This window comes from Amphibalanus amphitrite, unplaced genomic scaffold (assembly GCF_019059575.1).
Source record: "Amphibalanus amphitrite isolate SeventyFive unplaced genomic scaffold, NRLGWU_Aamphi_draft 000460F_arrow, whole genome shotgun sequence".
Taxonomy (NCBI): Eukaryota; Metazoa; Arthropoda; class Thecostraca; order Balanomorpha; family Balanidae; genus Amphibalanus; species Amphibalanus amphitrite.
In genome coordinates, this window is record NW_024881954.1 from 245039 (window position 1) to 259768 (window position 14730).

The 14730-nt window shown below is 50.8% G+C and overlaps 1 protein-coding gene across 2 annotated transcripts in view; it reads left to right on the forward strand.

Moving 5' to 3' along the window:
• Nucleotides 1-14730, forward strand: part of LOC122391891 (growth factor receptor-bound protein 10-like) — a 93709-nt gene that overhangs the window by 47748 nt on the left and 31231 nt on the right. For both annotated transcript variants that reach the window (XM_043386212.1, XM_043386213.1), the window contains exon 6: nt 9401-9487. In XM_043386212.1, the coding sequence (XP_043242147.1) occupies nt 9401-9487 (87 nt within the window). The remainder of the gene's footprint in view (nt 1-9400; nt 9488-14730) is intronic.

A 14730-nucleotide genomic window follows, 5' to 3' on the forward strand; every position in this document is an offset into this window, starting at 1 on the left:
AGCTGCGGCCCTGCGCGGCCCGACCCTGGCCCGGCCCCGGGGCGCAGAGGGTCCCTGGGTGCAGACTGAGCTCGATTTCCAGCGGAGCACAGCATCGAACCCGCTGTTCACTGTTCAGGTCCAATATTCGTGAGTGAACCGCTGCAGGAAATGTGCTGTGGTCCCAGCGACATGCCTTGGGGAAGGCTGGACGATTCGCCATGCAGGGACGGGGATGGAAAGTTGGCGGTTGAGCGTGGACGAACAAGTCTGCTCAGGCATACAAATTCGAAAGTTGACTGGTGTTAACTGCTAGTTGACACGCTGAAGTGTGTCCACAATGGCCACGGGTCCTTTCATGACCTACCCCGCCCTCAAGAGGATTGTGTGTCGCGACGAAAGACATTTGCGACGCTCGTAAGTCGCTGGCGACGGCCTCCATAAGACTCTGAATAATCGATAGGTGGTGGCGGCTGAAGGCACTGTGACAGGGCTTCCCCGCTATAAATAATACACACGGTAGGCAGCATACTGCGTACGCCATCCACTGCAAAAATGGAAATATTGGTAGGAGCATGGCTCAGCAGCCCAATAACCAGTCACTGCAGTGTCCATACTCCAAGCTAGCACCCCGTCCTTATAACGTAATTACAAAGCAATGAACGAAACTAATAATCTCATCACAAAGAGCAGCTTTGCAGGCCTATTGTCTGTTCCGAGACATCTGTGTTGCGAATGCTATCCGTAACCCTGGCATCGCCGGTCAATGCCACGTCGTAGACTGTGACCAGACAGTGGATGGGTCTGTGATCTGAATTTATACCCGTATCGTCTGGCTCGATTTGAAACCAGTATCGTCTGCGGTCTGATTTTGTAGTCCCGTGTGTCGCAATGCATCGTGCTTGGGACTAGATTGACCGGATGATGCATTTCAAATGGCAGTTCTGGTGCAGTGGGGGCACAAGCGACGTCGGCGCGACACGGGCGGTTGCACTATGTTCTCGAACGTAATTGGACGTCCCTTTATCATATTAAACCTTCAAAGGTAGAAACTCGACGACGCTTTGTAGACTTATAATTGAAAAGAAATGTTTCATTCCTTTTTCATAAAGCTGTCATCGTCGGCGTTATAAATTGCGCACCTTATGATCAAAGCGAGATCGTGAAGGTTCCGTGAAAGCTGATCAGGAACCCTCGTGTTAACTTCATCCCCGCGTTGCCATTGCGTCAGCCAGAATTGAAGAACTGAAACACGGATGACGCAAGCCGAGCGGCTCAGACTAGACGCGCGTGCGTCTGGGGTGCTTGTTCAGCACCTTTGCTCGGCCCGGCCAAGTGACAGCCACACGTGCAGTTTGGTGTGTTACACGAGGTGCCTGCACAGACTGGTCAGTGAGGGTTGCGGCGGCGAGGCGCGAGTCTGAGTCTTGAGGCCAATAACGACGGTAGACGTGTCCGAGCCTGGTTTGCGGTGACTGTCTAGGAGTCTGGAGTCTTAGGTCAATAACGACGGTATGCGAGTTTGTGTCTGGTGTGTGGTGACTGTCTAAGAGTCTGAGTCTAAGGTCAATAACGACGGTACTCGAGTCAAAGTCTAGTTTGCGGTGACTGCCTGGAAGTCCGAGTCTGGCGCGCAGTGACGGTGGCGACGGTACGCCCGAGCGGTCGCTCCCTGATCTCTGTCCCGTTCAGTCGGTGCGCAGTTGGCCGTTCGCCACCGGAAGGCGACGCTCACGCGGTCACCGGCCCGTCGCCGTCGCCGCCGACGGCTGTCTGACTGCCCCAGACGGTGACGCCGAAATTCTGTCTGACGCCCCGCGCCCCCTCCCCTGCCCCGGGGGTGCTCGAGAGAGGCCACCCGCCGGGGCCGCCGCAACTCGCGTTGGGAATTATGAGAGTCTGATGCCCACAGATTGCCTGCGGATGCAGAATGACCTCGGAATTCGGATGATCCGTGCATCAATGACTTGCTGCTGCTAGCTGCGTTATTAGAGGTGGCAAAAGATGAAAATTTTGGGAACCAGACTCGAACCAGACCCGGCTGGACATTTCTGGAACCAGTCGGACCCGGTCTTAGTTGGAATCGGAACCAGTTGGACCCGTTCCCCAAAAGTCAATTAATACAAAGTACTTGTAGTCATCATTAGTTGCATCATGTAAAACAGCGTATTTCCAATTGGGAATACTCATGAGCTACTGTGTGCAAAAACACATTCACTTAATTCACTTCATATTTTGCAATAATGTGTAGTGTGCAAGATGTATAGTTTATGGTAGGACCCGGTTGGACCCGTCAGAAAATTTCCAGGAACCGGTCTGGACCCATGTAGGTCCAGACTGGTTCTTTGGACCGGGTCCTCGGGTCCACATTTTGCCACCTCTATGCGTTATCCTTTTATTACGATTATTTGCGACATTTTACGATCCTGTAAACGGTCCTATCCCTACATGTTTTTTCGGGGAGGGGAATATTTTAACTCATTTAGATAAGGCGTCAGTCACCCTTTTGCCATGCGCAGAAAGATGCCTGTGGAAATATTACGACAACTTCGCCGTTGTGTAGCAAAATTTATCTTGAGGTGGGTCGGGCCCCCATGGGACTCTTTATTGCCACGATAGCGGTAAGATCAGCAGGTGCCAGCACAAAAATGGTCAGGGCGACCTTCCCTGGCCAGTCTGCCAGCTCGTTAGGATGAAGATCAACTCGTTGGGGGTCCATGGGCTAGTTTTACGAGACAGGTAGCGGCTTGCAACTACCTACGGTGAATGACCGACAGCCCGACAGGCCGTAAAGCCTTTTCGCCTCTGGTTGTTAATAACAAAAAGAAAACCTACGATGTCATAATGGGTTGTGCTATTACGACAAAATTTGTTACGAATGGTCGACCGTCTGACTTTCGGTGGTTTTCGTGCACGGATGCAACATTTGTGTGCTGTTGCAATATTGCTGCCGGGGGTGTCGCAATGACCGCAAGTGGTGCAAGTGATCGTTTGACAGCTGGGACAGATATTCGATCAATTACCGTGACGAGATTGAACGAAGCTATGCGTTTCTGGCGCCCTAGAGCTTACCCTGGCGATTGCCTGCACTCAGGTGGACGCCGGTCCTAAGTGTAAGCAGCCATCGACCTATCGGGTGGCGGGCCCGCCCCCCCCCCCCTTCCTCCCCCATCCAGTCGTGGGACAGGTCAGGTTCGCACCGACTGGTTGCAACCGCAGAGGGGGGGGGGTGAGGGGGTGATGCACCGAGGTCTGCACTGTGCATAGTGCAAACACGCTGCCAGCTCCGCTGCTGGAATGTCCAGGCTCGGACGAGGCGCGCCCAGTCGATTTGTGACCTTTTGCTGACGTCGGGGCACGGCTCAGGCCGCCGCCGTCTATCCGTGGACGATACGAATGGTGGCGTACGGTGCTAATTAGATTCCGAATAAGTAACATACATAAAGAGCTGTGATATTTAAAAAAAGCTGAGATGTTTAATTATCTCAACGAGGATATTGTAGTTTGCAACTTATAGCTGTAGCTCATGCATAGTGTAGCTCGCACAAGCGTAAAGCGGTTTCTCGAACAGCTTCGTTTCTCTTCACGGTAGCGGCTTCATGTATCTACCGTTATCTGACTCATGTTTTCAGCATAGTTAACTGTTACTGCGTTCCACAAACTCAGCTTTTCCTCTGCTATGGTGAACGTGCGTCCTTGGGGCTCGCCCCTTTCGGAGAACCCGGCCGTCGTGTGAGACAGAAATGTGGCCAGCTGATCCACCCTCGAGGTCGGGGTCACCACACCGGAACCAGACACTTCCGGCGAGTGTTTCCGGCATTAGGAGTCAGTGTCTGTTTTTATAACTGTTAATGATCGTTTTGCCTGACCACTGGCTTCTGCTGCCAGTTTTTAGACAGTTTTATTGGTAAATTAGGTGGTTCATTAAGATAAAGCGATTCACATAAAGAATGCACAAATGAATGAATGAATGAAAGAACGAATGAATGAATTTATATCACCGAAATAACTCGAGGTGTGGCGACGTGTCCTGTCAGGCGCGTGACTGTTCCAGGAGGGCCTCTGATCTCCTGTCGCAGCGATGCCAGACCGTCGAGAAAAGCCCATGACCTGTCTTTGATGAGTGCCAACTGGCCAACTATGGCGTAGTCTCCAGCTGATGAGTCTTAACTCTGTGTTTTCGTATCCGTGGGGCCCAAATTGAGTCACAGGACCGAATTTTTTTTGGAATATTAAATTATTTGCTAACACCTGCATCATAAATTGCATTTCCACTGCGTTCGGCCGACTCTGCAGTTGAGCTCAGTGGAAATTATGGCGCCCTTTGTACTAAAGCTGAATGCTATCCTCCGGGGTAGTCCAGTTGGGCCGTTCAGGAAGGCAGCTAATGGCGGCCTTACCCCGAACAGTTTGTTGATACGTTTCTGTCGATCTCAACGTCATCGTCATTCGCCCCAGACATATACTGATGCCGTCGTCTTGAAAGGTTTCCGAGCCGGCGGAGGCCTTTCTGCTTAGTTTCCTCGTCTCAGACAGTTTTTTTTTTTCTGAAATATTTGTTTAGTCGCTGGAACGATCGATACAGGGAGTCGAAGCGTCCTGATGCAATGCGGATCGGTGAGAGAAGGTCGATGTGCGGCACAATGGTTCCATTAGGCTGAAATGATGTCCCTCAGTCTAACTCTAGTTACTCCGCTTTTCATTTCGGCGGACTCAGTGAGTGACATTAGACAGACGTGCTCCTCAGCTTGCACACGGGGCAGCATATAGGTAGATAGGCAAATGGCAATGCCCACTTCTACAGTGGCATTTTAGTGATGGGATTTTTGATGAGCATCCCCGAGTCATCTAGGAGATGTCTGCACTAAATCATCGCTCGGATGCCTTCACTAATTATCCTGATTTGAACCCATTGCCTTGAATGCTAGGTGCCCGGGCCTGAATATCATGGTCCACGTTCACGTGGGACACATGGGACATGGGAACCTGGGACGCGCTCCACATTATTGTGAAGGAATTAGCAGACCTATCGCGTGCTGTTTTTTTTTTCTCTCAATCGGCATTGCTTCCGCTGCCGATTTCTTATTAGATGCAGACTGCATAGGTATTCCATTGCAAATAATCGGGAAGCGTTCACAAATAATTCGTGCATTTCTGGTAGCTTTCCGTTTTTACCAAACGATCATTGACATTACTCATGAGGACTTTAAGTTTTGAGCAATGCTAATCATCTAAAATAGATAGCAGACATTTGCGGTTTCAGCAAAACTTTTGATGCTGGACGTGCTCTGGAAGACGCCATTTATTTAATTGTCTACAAATAAAATGCTAATAGGATCCATGTACTACGTTGTATCCCCGATGACATCTGCATCAGTTTCCCAGATACATCAGTATGCATGCGTCAATGCAAAGTATGCCCGGCATCTGCCGGGGGATGTCGAACAATGTGTGGGGGGAGGTGGGAGAGGGAGGGGGAGGGGTCGCCCGGCTGCGAGCCAGTGCGTGGGTGTGGGCCGGGCGTGCGGGCCAGGGCTACCGCCTACAGCTGTCCGACCTGAAGAGAATTTGCCGCGCCGGAACCGGTGGGCGGCGACTGACGTCACGGGGATAATAAGGGCGTCAGGAGGCGGTGGGTGAGAATATCTCCAGGGGGGAGAGGGGGGGAGGGAGATAGCCTGCCCTGACCGGCCCCCGGGCACAGCGTGGAGGTCGGCCGTCGATGAAGCCAGACCGACTCTGAAAATAATCACGTTGCAGTGCGCGAGCGGCGCCGGTAGTGGAGGCGGCGATAAAAGTGAACCGTTGTACCCGCTCCCGGCTGTCAGGGTGACTGTCACCACCGCTCGGACGGGAGGTGTCCCGACAGCTCGGCGGGCGCGGACGGCTGCCCCCTACCCCGTCCTCCTCCCCACCCCTGTCTGGGGCGTGTCAACTGCCGGTGGGCGCCCGAAATTATGACGTCATGACAAGGCGCAGCGGGCGTCAGATAGATCTGTCGTCTGTCTCCCAGACAGGGTCGCGAGGAGCGAGGCGACGTTGAAGGATGGGGTGGCTCAATTGGATATATTATCTACATAGGAGTGGCGCCAGAAATTATTTGTGGTCTCCGTGAGTCTTGTGATATGATTTATGGCACATGCGTGGCACACGCCCTTTTTCATGTCCTGTTTCGCCAGCTATATTTCTGTCCTTTTTGCATCCTTTAGGTACTTGGTGCTGCGTAATCACTGAAATTTGAGAGTGATCAGCTGAGAACCTTCCCCATCTTCCCCACCCCTCTACCAAGTGGTGGGTGGTAAAAATGAATGCATTGGCGTCTTCCCCCCGGGGGGGGGGGAGGGGGTCGGCTTGGCAGGACACCCCGCCTCGTGGGCCGCCCAGGTAGGGTAGGGTGGGGTGGGGTGGGGTGGGGGAGGGGAGACTGATATGTCCGCCGCCGGAAATTGTTGCGCGGTCTGGCCAGACGGGGGGGGGGGGGGGGTTGCACAGGCGGGAGGGGCCTTGTAGAGAGTCCAGGATGACGCACGTCGGGCCGACGTCAAAGAGAGAATGGTCGAGAGCATTAGTCACCACTCATCAGCATAGCATACGTTTGTGGTATGTTCACAGAAAATGACGCTGTACATTTTGAAAATGACCACAATTTGCATTCAAATTGACAATGTGTCAGACTACAAATTATGATTTTCAGTATGCGCCGGCTATCAGTTGACACTTGGGTTAGAACCCCTAGAGGTTAATGTGTAGAAAATTGCTAGATATTTACGAGTGCCAGGCACCAGCTCGGTAAAAGGAGAAATTCGGGTTCACGAAGGACCCGCGCTTTCCACTAGCAGTTTGTTTGTTTCAATGTTTTTTGCTTAATCACCACGAAAAGTTTTGCTGGGCATTTGTATCACGCTTAGGTATATCCAGACAAAAGATTCCCTGAAATGCTTGCATTCAAGCTTTCGACTTTCGAGCATCGTTAGTTTGACCCTTGAACCTGAAAATGTCACAGCTTGTCAGCGCCTGGTTCTGCGCAATAGTTGCCGGTATGTTTCTATCAATAGCCTGCCATATTGGGTGGGCTGCCAGAGAACGCCTGAAGCAGCTGCTCTGTGCAACTCCCGTGACCCGTCCTGGCCGACTGAGTGACCCGGCTAGAGATCAGACACCGCCATCTGACCGACTGTCTGACCCATTGACTGCCGTCTGACCCGCCGTCTGACCGACTGTCTGACCTGCCGTCTCAGGCCGACCGTCTGACCTATCGTCTGACCTGCCGTTTGACTTACCGTCTGATCCGCTGCCTGACCTATCCTCTGACCGACCGTCTGTCTTATCGTCTAGAATCAGTAGATCGACCGTCTGACCCGCCGCCTGACGTTTCCGTATTGTCGAGATCTGTTCTAATGTGCGACCGATTGCCGCCCGACTACCGCCATTATAGTTGGCTGGGTCCATCTGCTGTGTCGGAAATGGAATTGAGAAAATAAGCGCGTTTGTTTAAATTGTTTTGATGTCATGTTGATGTACAAGTTTGTCTTTATTTGTGTCATCAAATCGTACCGTTTTTGAAGTATCAGCCAGCTATAACTGCGCAGTGCATTCCTTCGAAGCCTCTTCCTTATTTCGAAAGAACCCATCTCGTCAATGATCATCTGATGTGTCTTTGAGTTAATCCATCAGCTTATCAGGAAGCTGAGCTACCTCACGGCGGTATTCACATGCGCTATGCACAGCATTCCTCTCCCACAAACTACGTATGATCAGAGCGATGCCACTGAATAACCACCGCCGATCAATCTCATTCGGAAAATTCCACCGACATTTTATCATCGGTTCTACGTCCCCGTCCAATGTTTTCCGCTTCACTGTGTTGAAGCCCGCTCTGCTCAATACTCATACTCGGCCGATGGGCTCAGCGCCACCGTTCATGTGTGGGAGGAGTGCAGTCCACCCGGTCTGTCCGTCGCACTTCCCCCACGACCCCGTGTCTGCAGCGTATACGAAGGCTGGCTCACGCCTTGGGATGAGCAATAGTGGCGGCAACGAAATTCGTTTTAACCCTCACAGGTGGGGAAGTTATTTTGGGGAAGCTATTTCGATTTGGCGTTGTTCGGAGTAAGCCAATTGCTTCGCGATGGCATAAAGCAACGTAGTGCCCCCCAATTTTTTTTTTTTAAAGACAATGTCGCGTAACGTTTCGAAAATTTCAATCCGACGCGCTGAGTGTTAAAGGGTCCTGAAGCCTCAAACAGCCGGAGAGGCGCTTCTCAGCGGGAGCCGCTGAGGGCGGGGCTCCGCCATGTCCCGTTGGTGAAGTTCAGGGTCAGTCTGCGGTGTACCCCTCCCGAGCCCCCGCAGCGGTGTTGGCCGCCGGACTGCAACGGTCTGCCAGCCGCCGGCGGCCAGACAAGCCTTTTCACGGCCAATCTGGCGGGGCGCGGCGGGCGAGCCCCCGCCGGGTCCCGCCCGGGCGGGGGCGGGGGCGGGGGCGCGGTGTTTGCGGGGCTCGCTGGCGGCCGGCCGCGCTGGATTCCGCGACAGCGTCGTCGGAAATGCCTCGGCGGCGACGGACTCGCTGCACTGGCCAAGGTCACTCACTGCGCGCAGCCGGGCACGGTGGACCTGTGGGGTGGGGAGGGTAGGGGTGCCGAGCGCACGGGCCGAGAGGTAGAGGAGGAGGGTGAGGGGGGGGGCGGCTTCCACCTGCCCAGATGATGACGTTGAGTGATTTGAAAAGTAATAGACTCGATTCTGGATTTACCTTTGTCCAACAGTCTGAACATTGAATGTTTGCTGGATAAGCTACTCAGATCTTTATTCCGCTGCATTGTCGTTTTGCTATTTACTACCTGTGATCAACTTCTGGACGTTTGTCCTAGATCGATTCTTAACACAGCCGAGAAAATGGGTCTGCCCGGGAAAGTCAATACCGCGCCGAAGCTGCATCCTTAGAAATGCCTTTAAAAACCAAATATATTTCACAGTTCGATAAACAGTTTCTGGTTTTAGCCGGTTTCCCTATAGGTGCGTAACGGAGGTTGCATCCGCCTGTGGGGCGATTACTCTGAAATGATCGTCAATGACCTGTTCAAATAATCATTTGCTCCCACGCAGCTACCGTTGTTAGGTAACATAACTGCATTGTTCGATAGTCCATCGAAAGACGCGCATTTTTTATTATGTTAATTGTTACGTACTCCTCACCTCACATATAACTACACGCACTTTTTTTTTGCACGGGCAGTATTTACTTGACTTTTTTGTCAATGGACAAAACAAATAAGCTGCCTCCTTGCTAGTATTATCCTGACCGGAATGGTTGATAAAGGAAGAAGGGAGGCAGTTAGCTTTCTGTCAACATTTTCATCCCCTTCCCCTGATAGTTATTCAATTTGCTCTGTGGTGAAACCCTGTCTCTATTTTTCAGCAATTTTTCCCGGACAGTATGATCGAGTTGCCGAATGGGAAGAGTTCGGCCAACACCACCAGTCTGGCCAGGATTATCGCTCTGCAGGTAAGTCAGGTCGTCTCGGCGACGTGTGGGCAGTCGTGACTCGGTTATTAGTAATCGTGATAAGGCCGCTCCTAGTTGACCGAGGGACTCCCCCCAGACTGCTGCCTTTCTGAGCAGACACTCGCTTCTCCGCGCAGCTATTGCGTCTGAGCTACTATACTATGTCGACTGAAAGCATGCTTGCTTATATAACCACATACGAGTAAAATCCCAGCCAAGACATCCTCAGTACTCTCGGCTTGACTGAAAGGGAACAGCTTCAACTTCTGTCATTTCTATCTCATTTCTATCCCACTTTGCCACTATCTTCCTTCTTCAAATGTAAGACGCCGAGTTCTATATATCCCGATGGTGGATCGTCACAGGCGGCACCCACCACCTGTCACGGCTGTACTATCCGCTCTTCGCCGAGTGGCTCTGCCTGTGGCGACTGAAGTATCGATTAGCCGATGGAGAGGTCGGAGCTTTGGGTAAGCTTCCTCCAGACAGCTCAGACAGCCAGACAGCGTCTTTGACAGCGTCTGAGCCTTCTTCAGACAGTGTGTAAGGCCTAGCTGGCTAGTCGCCAATCGGGGTTTCGTGTATTTTTTCCTATTTGTTTAGGGCCTGCCGCACATTCCTTTTTCGTGACCATTTCGTTTCGAGGCTTAGGAGTCGATCACGTTGTGGCTTAATCAGTTATGCCCTTTCGAGGTATGAAAAATCATTTGGTATCCGCATTTTGATCTGACATTTCACGAGACATACATACCTGGCTTGCGATAATGTCTGTGTACCAAGAATAAAAACATGCAAATATTTGTGACCTGCCGTTGGTTTCGGAAGTTTCTTGCTAAGCTCATTGTTGACCGTGTCTTTGGTATTAATAGGTACTCTGCTTTTAATAGTGAGATAAATATATGTTTCTGTCGGCTATGTGCGGCTGGAAATGACACCAGGAACTAACAGTAACAACTACTGGAAAGTTCAATGCTTTTGTCACTCCGAAGCATAGTTACCATAATTGGGTTACTGCTCGGTTCACTGAGTGTCAGGGGGACATTTGACATAAGCAGTAGCGACCCTCGCATGCAATGCAAGTATCAGAACTAAACGACAGTTTGTCATCCGAGTCGTTATCTGAATAATTACTAGATGCCGGCAGCGCTCGTGCGTTGCCTTGGGCCAGAATTGGAGGATCCATAGCCCAATGAAATGTGCATTATTTTGGAGGCCTTGCCTGGGACTACCATTGAACCGATTTTGAGGTTGATAGCTTAAAATTTCTTTGAGCCAGAGGACCTCACGTCAAAACGGTTTTCCGACCCCAGCACGTGCAGCCTGCACCCCTCGCAGACGGTGACCCCCCTGGAAACTGGTTCAAGGTGTTACCGATGTGTCCCGCCAGTATGGCTTTGCCCGTGACCTCGGGCTGACCTGTAGCCTTGACAAAAAATTTCGTGTCACCGAAACTTTGAAGCGGAATAGCATGTGCCACGAAGCACCGAGCGAACCGAGGCCAGCACCAAAAGTTTACCTCGCCGGAGACGAATCAAACGATCCCACTTTCGTCCCGATCGGTCCACCCATTTTGACTCCAGGTCCAAAAAAGCTTGGACAAACTCACTCACATACTCACTCACTGACAAACAGGTTCAGCCGAACTTTTTTTCAGCGACCCACCAATGGGAATTTCCGGATGCAAAAGCATGCTATCGCATGCTTTTGATCCTCCAATTCTGGATGAAGGCAGAGGAGGACTAGCACCGTTTCCTTGCGAGGGGATGTTTCTTATTGCATGCATGCTTTTTGCAACAAAGAACTGCGACATTTCCAGGAATACTCAACCCGCGACCTGGTGTGGGGGGGGGGCTATTTTTTGCCCCCCCCCCCTCCAGACTTTTCGATATATCTCCAGAACCGCTGCGCCGATCGTCACCAAACTTTCAGTACCCTCCCGGACATCAATTTTACACATTGTGACCAAAAATTTTTTCCAAAGACTGTGATAGGTTGGCCGGAAATGACGTCAGAGTGACGTCATGTTCTGCCGTTTTCGACCCAAAAAAAGGTTTCGCGGGAAGAGCTGTCAGGCCTATAGCTTTGCAAATACAGAAAAATGATAAAGACATAAAAGCTGTAGATTGAACAGGGCTACAAAACTGCTATCTCGGATTTTTGAAAGTTTTGGATTTTGACCCCCAAAAATCAAAAAATAGATTTTTCGGATATAATAATCGAAAAATCCAAAAAGTTTTTTGAATTTCGTAAAAACCGGAATATATATGATAGTCCTTACCGCCTTCCATCCACATACCAAATTTGAGATTGATACCTCTTTTTTTTGGCGAAGTTATAGCGAAAAAACTGATCAAAATTGGTGACGTCAAATTTTCAAACTCAATTTTTAGCAATTCTAGACCCCGTAGCGCAAAACAAAGACCACCATTAGACTCCCCGTGACGAGCTGCATCGAATCAATACCCATTTTATGCAAAACTATCAACTTTAAAATTTGACCTTTTTTGGCCTGACCTTGACCTGACCTTGACCTGAACTTCACCAGAAAGTGACCTAAGCCGTACTTGATAGTCTTATAACCAACACCATTGAGTTGGAAATGAAAAATTGGCCATAAAACATGTATCACACAACCTTAGTAAAGTTGGGCTCATGTGACCTGACCTGTGACCCTTGGTGACCTGACCTGTGACCTGACCTGGTATTGCCAGTGACCTCTAATAGCAACATATCTACTAGGCAACTGACGCCCTACCGCTGATTCTCGACAAAATGCGTTTTCCTCGGTGTTATAGCGCATTCCCTAGAACACCCGTGAACGGAGAAACATTTCATCTTTGACCTGACCTGTGACGTCATCGGTGACCCCGAGGTCAATGAAATTTGGTTTCTTGCGACAAATTTGACAGGCCTTTCGAACGCCGTTTGAATTTTGCGGATCCGTCCAGTAGTTTCGGAGATACGAGGGGGGCAAAAAATAGCCCCCCCCCCCCACCAGGTCGCGTTATAAACAGACCCCACCAGGGCGCGGGTTAAGACATTGAGCAGCGGGCTCATAAACATCAATACAACCGATCAATACAATACAACCGAGTAATAACGGAACATCAATGCAACCGATCCCCAGCAACCACGGATCATAGAAAGCTTTGTGACAGCAACAACATCCGCTGCTTCCAGTCAGCCGACTGATGTGGACTCGCGTCTCACTCTGAAAATTCGCGCCGTATCCGGCCGCGCAGAGGTGCTCGTGGTCTCTCCCCTCCCCCTCCCCCTCTCTCTCCCTCCCCTCTCCCCCAGCCACCACTCCCTGCCTTCCTCTCATGTCACGCCCGGCAGCCATCGGAGAGGGGTCACCGTTGGACTCCCCAATGATTCACCGCCGGCCTGTCGTGACCGGCATTCAATCGACCTGGCTCGACACAGCGATTGGGGCAAAGGCAGATCATAGCTCTGTCGTAGTCAGTTTGTGATATTGTTTGAAACGTCTCCGCACTGTATGCTGAGGTCGTCTCGTGATGCGCCAGATGTGCGGAAAGGCTTGACAAATGTTGTGTGAGTCGGGCAGTTGTGTGAGTGGGAGCGGCAATCGGCATTGAGTAATAACGTCTGAAAAATCCTAACCCAGGCCGTGAGAGCTGGGCTGCCGCATCTCTAAATGCTGAAGAGCCAAGCGGTTAAGTACTTTTCTGTACCGAACTGATCAAGGAACGTTTCCGAATAACATCGGAGGAAGTGGACGGGGGACGGTGGATGTGATGGACGAGTTTCACCTGAGGAGTCATGAGAGCCATGCCGTTCCTAAGAGCTCGCTACATTGCTTGCCAAGTGTTTCGTGCCAGCTGTAGAAACTGCTCAGCTGAACGAAGACTGCGGTAACAATATGCTGGCTTATGTGCAATCGATCCACGGATATGTATAATTGATACCCGCATTTCAATTTATTTCTTTCGGAATATACCTACAATTATTTCGTGAATACAAGAAACAGTGCAGCATGTTTGCAAACAAAAGTTAAGCATTGCTGCCATCATTATTTAATTTATTCTGAATCAAAGTTCCGCTGAATTCAGCTCGTTTGCTGGCATCATTTGCTCGCTGAATTATGGGACATCGGCTTCTGACCACAGCCCTCCATGTTTTTTATGTGCTGTTGTATGCGAGCGTTTTGTTACGCTGACCGGCGGCACCTGGCTGCTGCTTTAATTTCCGCCCAGCGTGGATCCTTTGTTCCGCACGGCGTTGTGCCTCGTTATCTTCATTGCTGCAACGTTCCGCTGTCGGCAGTTGCACCGTTAGCCTGTGATCGAATCAGACGTTTCCAAATTCCTGTGACGGCCGCCGGAAACCAGCGTTGTAAGATAATTAATCGTTTGTCAACCGCAGTTTGAACTGTCAGGTTGGGCTTTTGGCGGCGCTCAAAGCTCCTGTCTTCCTATATTTTATCACGCTCATCGTTTGTTATCGACTCGAGCTTATGCCATTTCGTTTATTTGACATAAGCCTACAATAATAGCATGTCTACCCGTATGTTATTATCCACTGACTACTCATGACCTAAGGTGCAAGATGCAAGTAGCAGGGCAGGCAAAACTCATCACACCGTTGAGTTTTGAGCGCGGTAAATTTATTGTACATGCGTCATTCGTAATGCGATCATGGCATGCCGTCAGTATGCAGCATTTATTCTAGTCACACTTAGAGCAGTCATTTACATCCGGACATCATGACGAATTCGTCGCTCCAGCATTCGTCTCGGATTGTTCCGACGATTAGTGGCGCATTCGTCTCTTTCTGAGTACGGCCTGCAGTGACGCCGAGTGGCGTACGACGGCGTGTTTTGGCGCTGTTGTGGCGAATAGTGGCGCCCTGCGCCGCTATCTGTCATCTTGGGATGACAGCCGGCAGATCTGCATGTCACATGGAGGTCAGCAGACGGCGAAGGCGATTATATTTGGTTCTCTGAGGCGTCGGTTTGTGACCGCCGCGCCGATTCGCCTCGGGCGAAGCAGAGAATATGTGACGTGACGGAGCGTAACGTAGAGCGACGTGACGTCAGTCTGGTCATCCGTGACGTGCCAACAGACAGGTCAGCCACTGATTGACAGAATTATGTCAGCTACTTACAGCGGGCCGTGGTCACGTTTTCTTCATGTGGAGCGCGGCAAAACTGCAGCCGCAGGTAGTGAATTCGATTGTTGGATCGGCTCTGTTAAAGCAAGGTTGTATTCGTTATTTGTCAT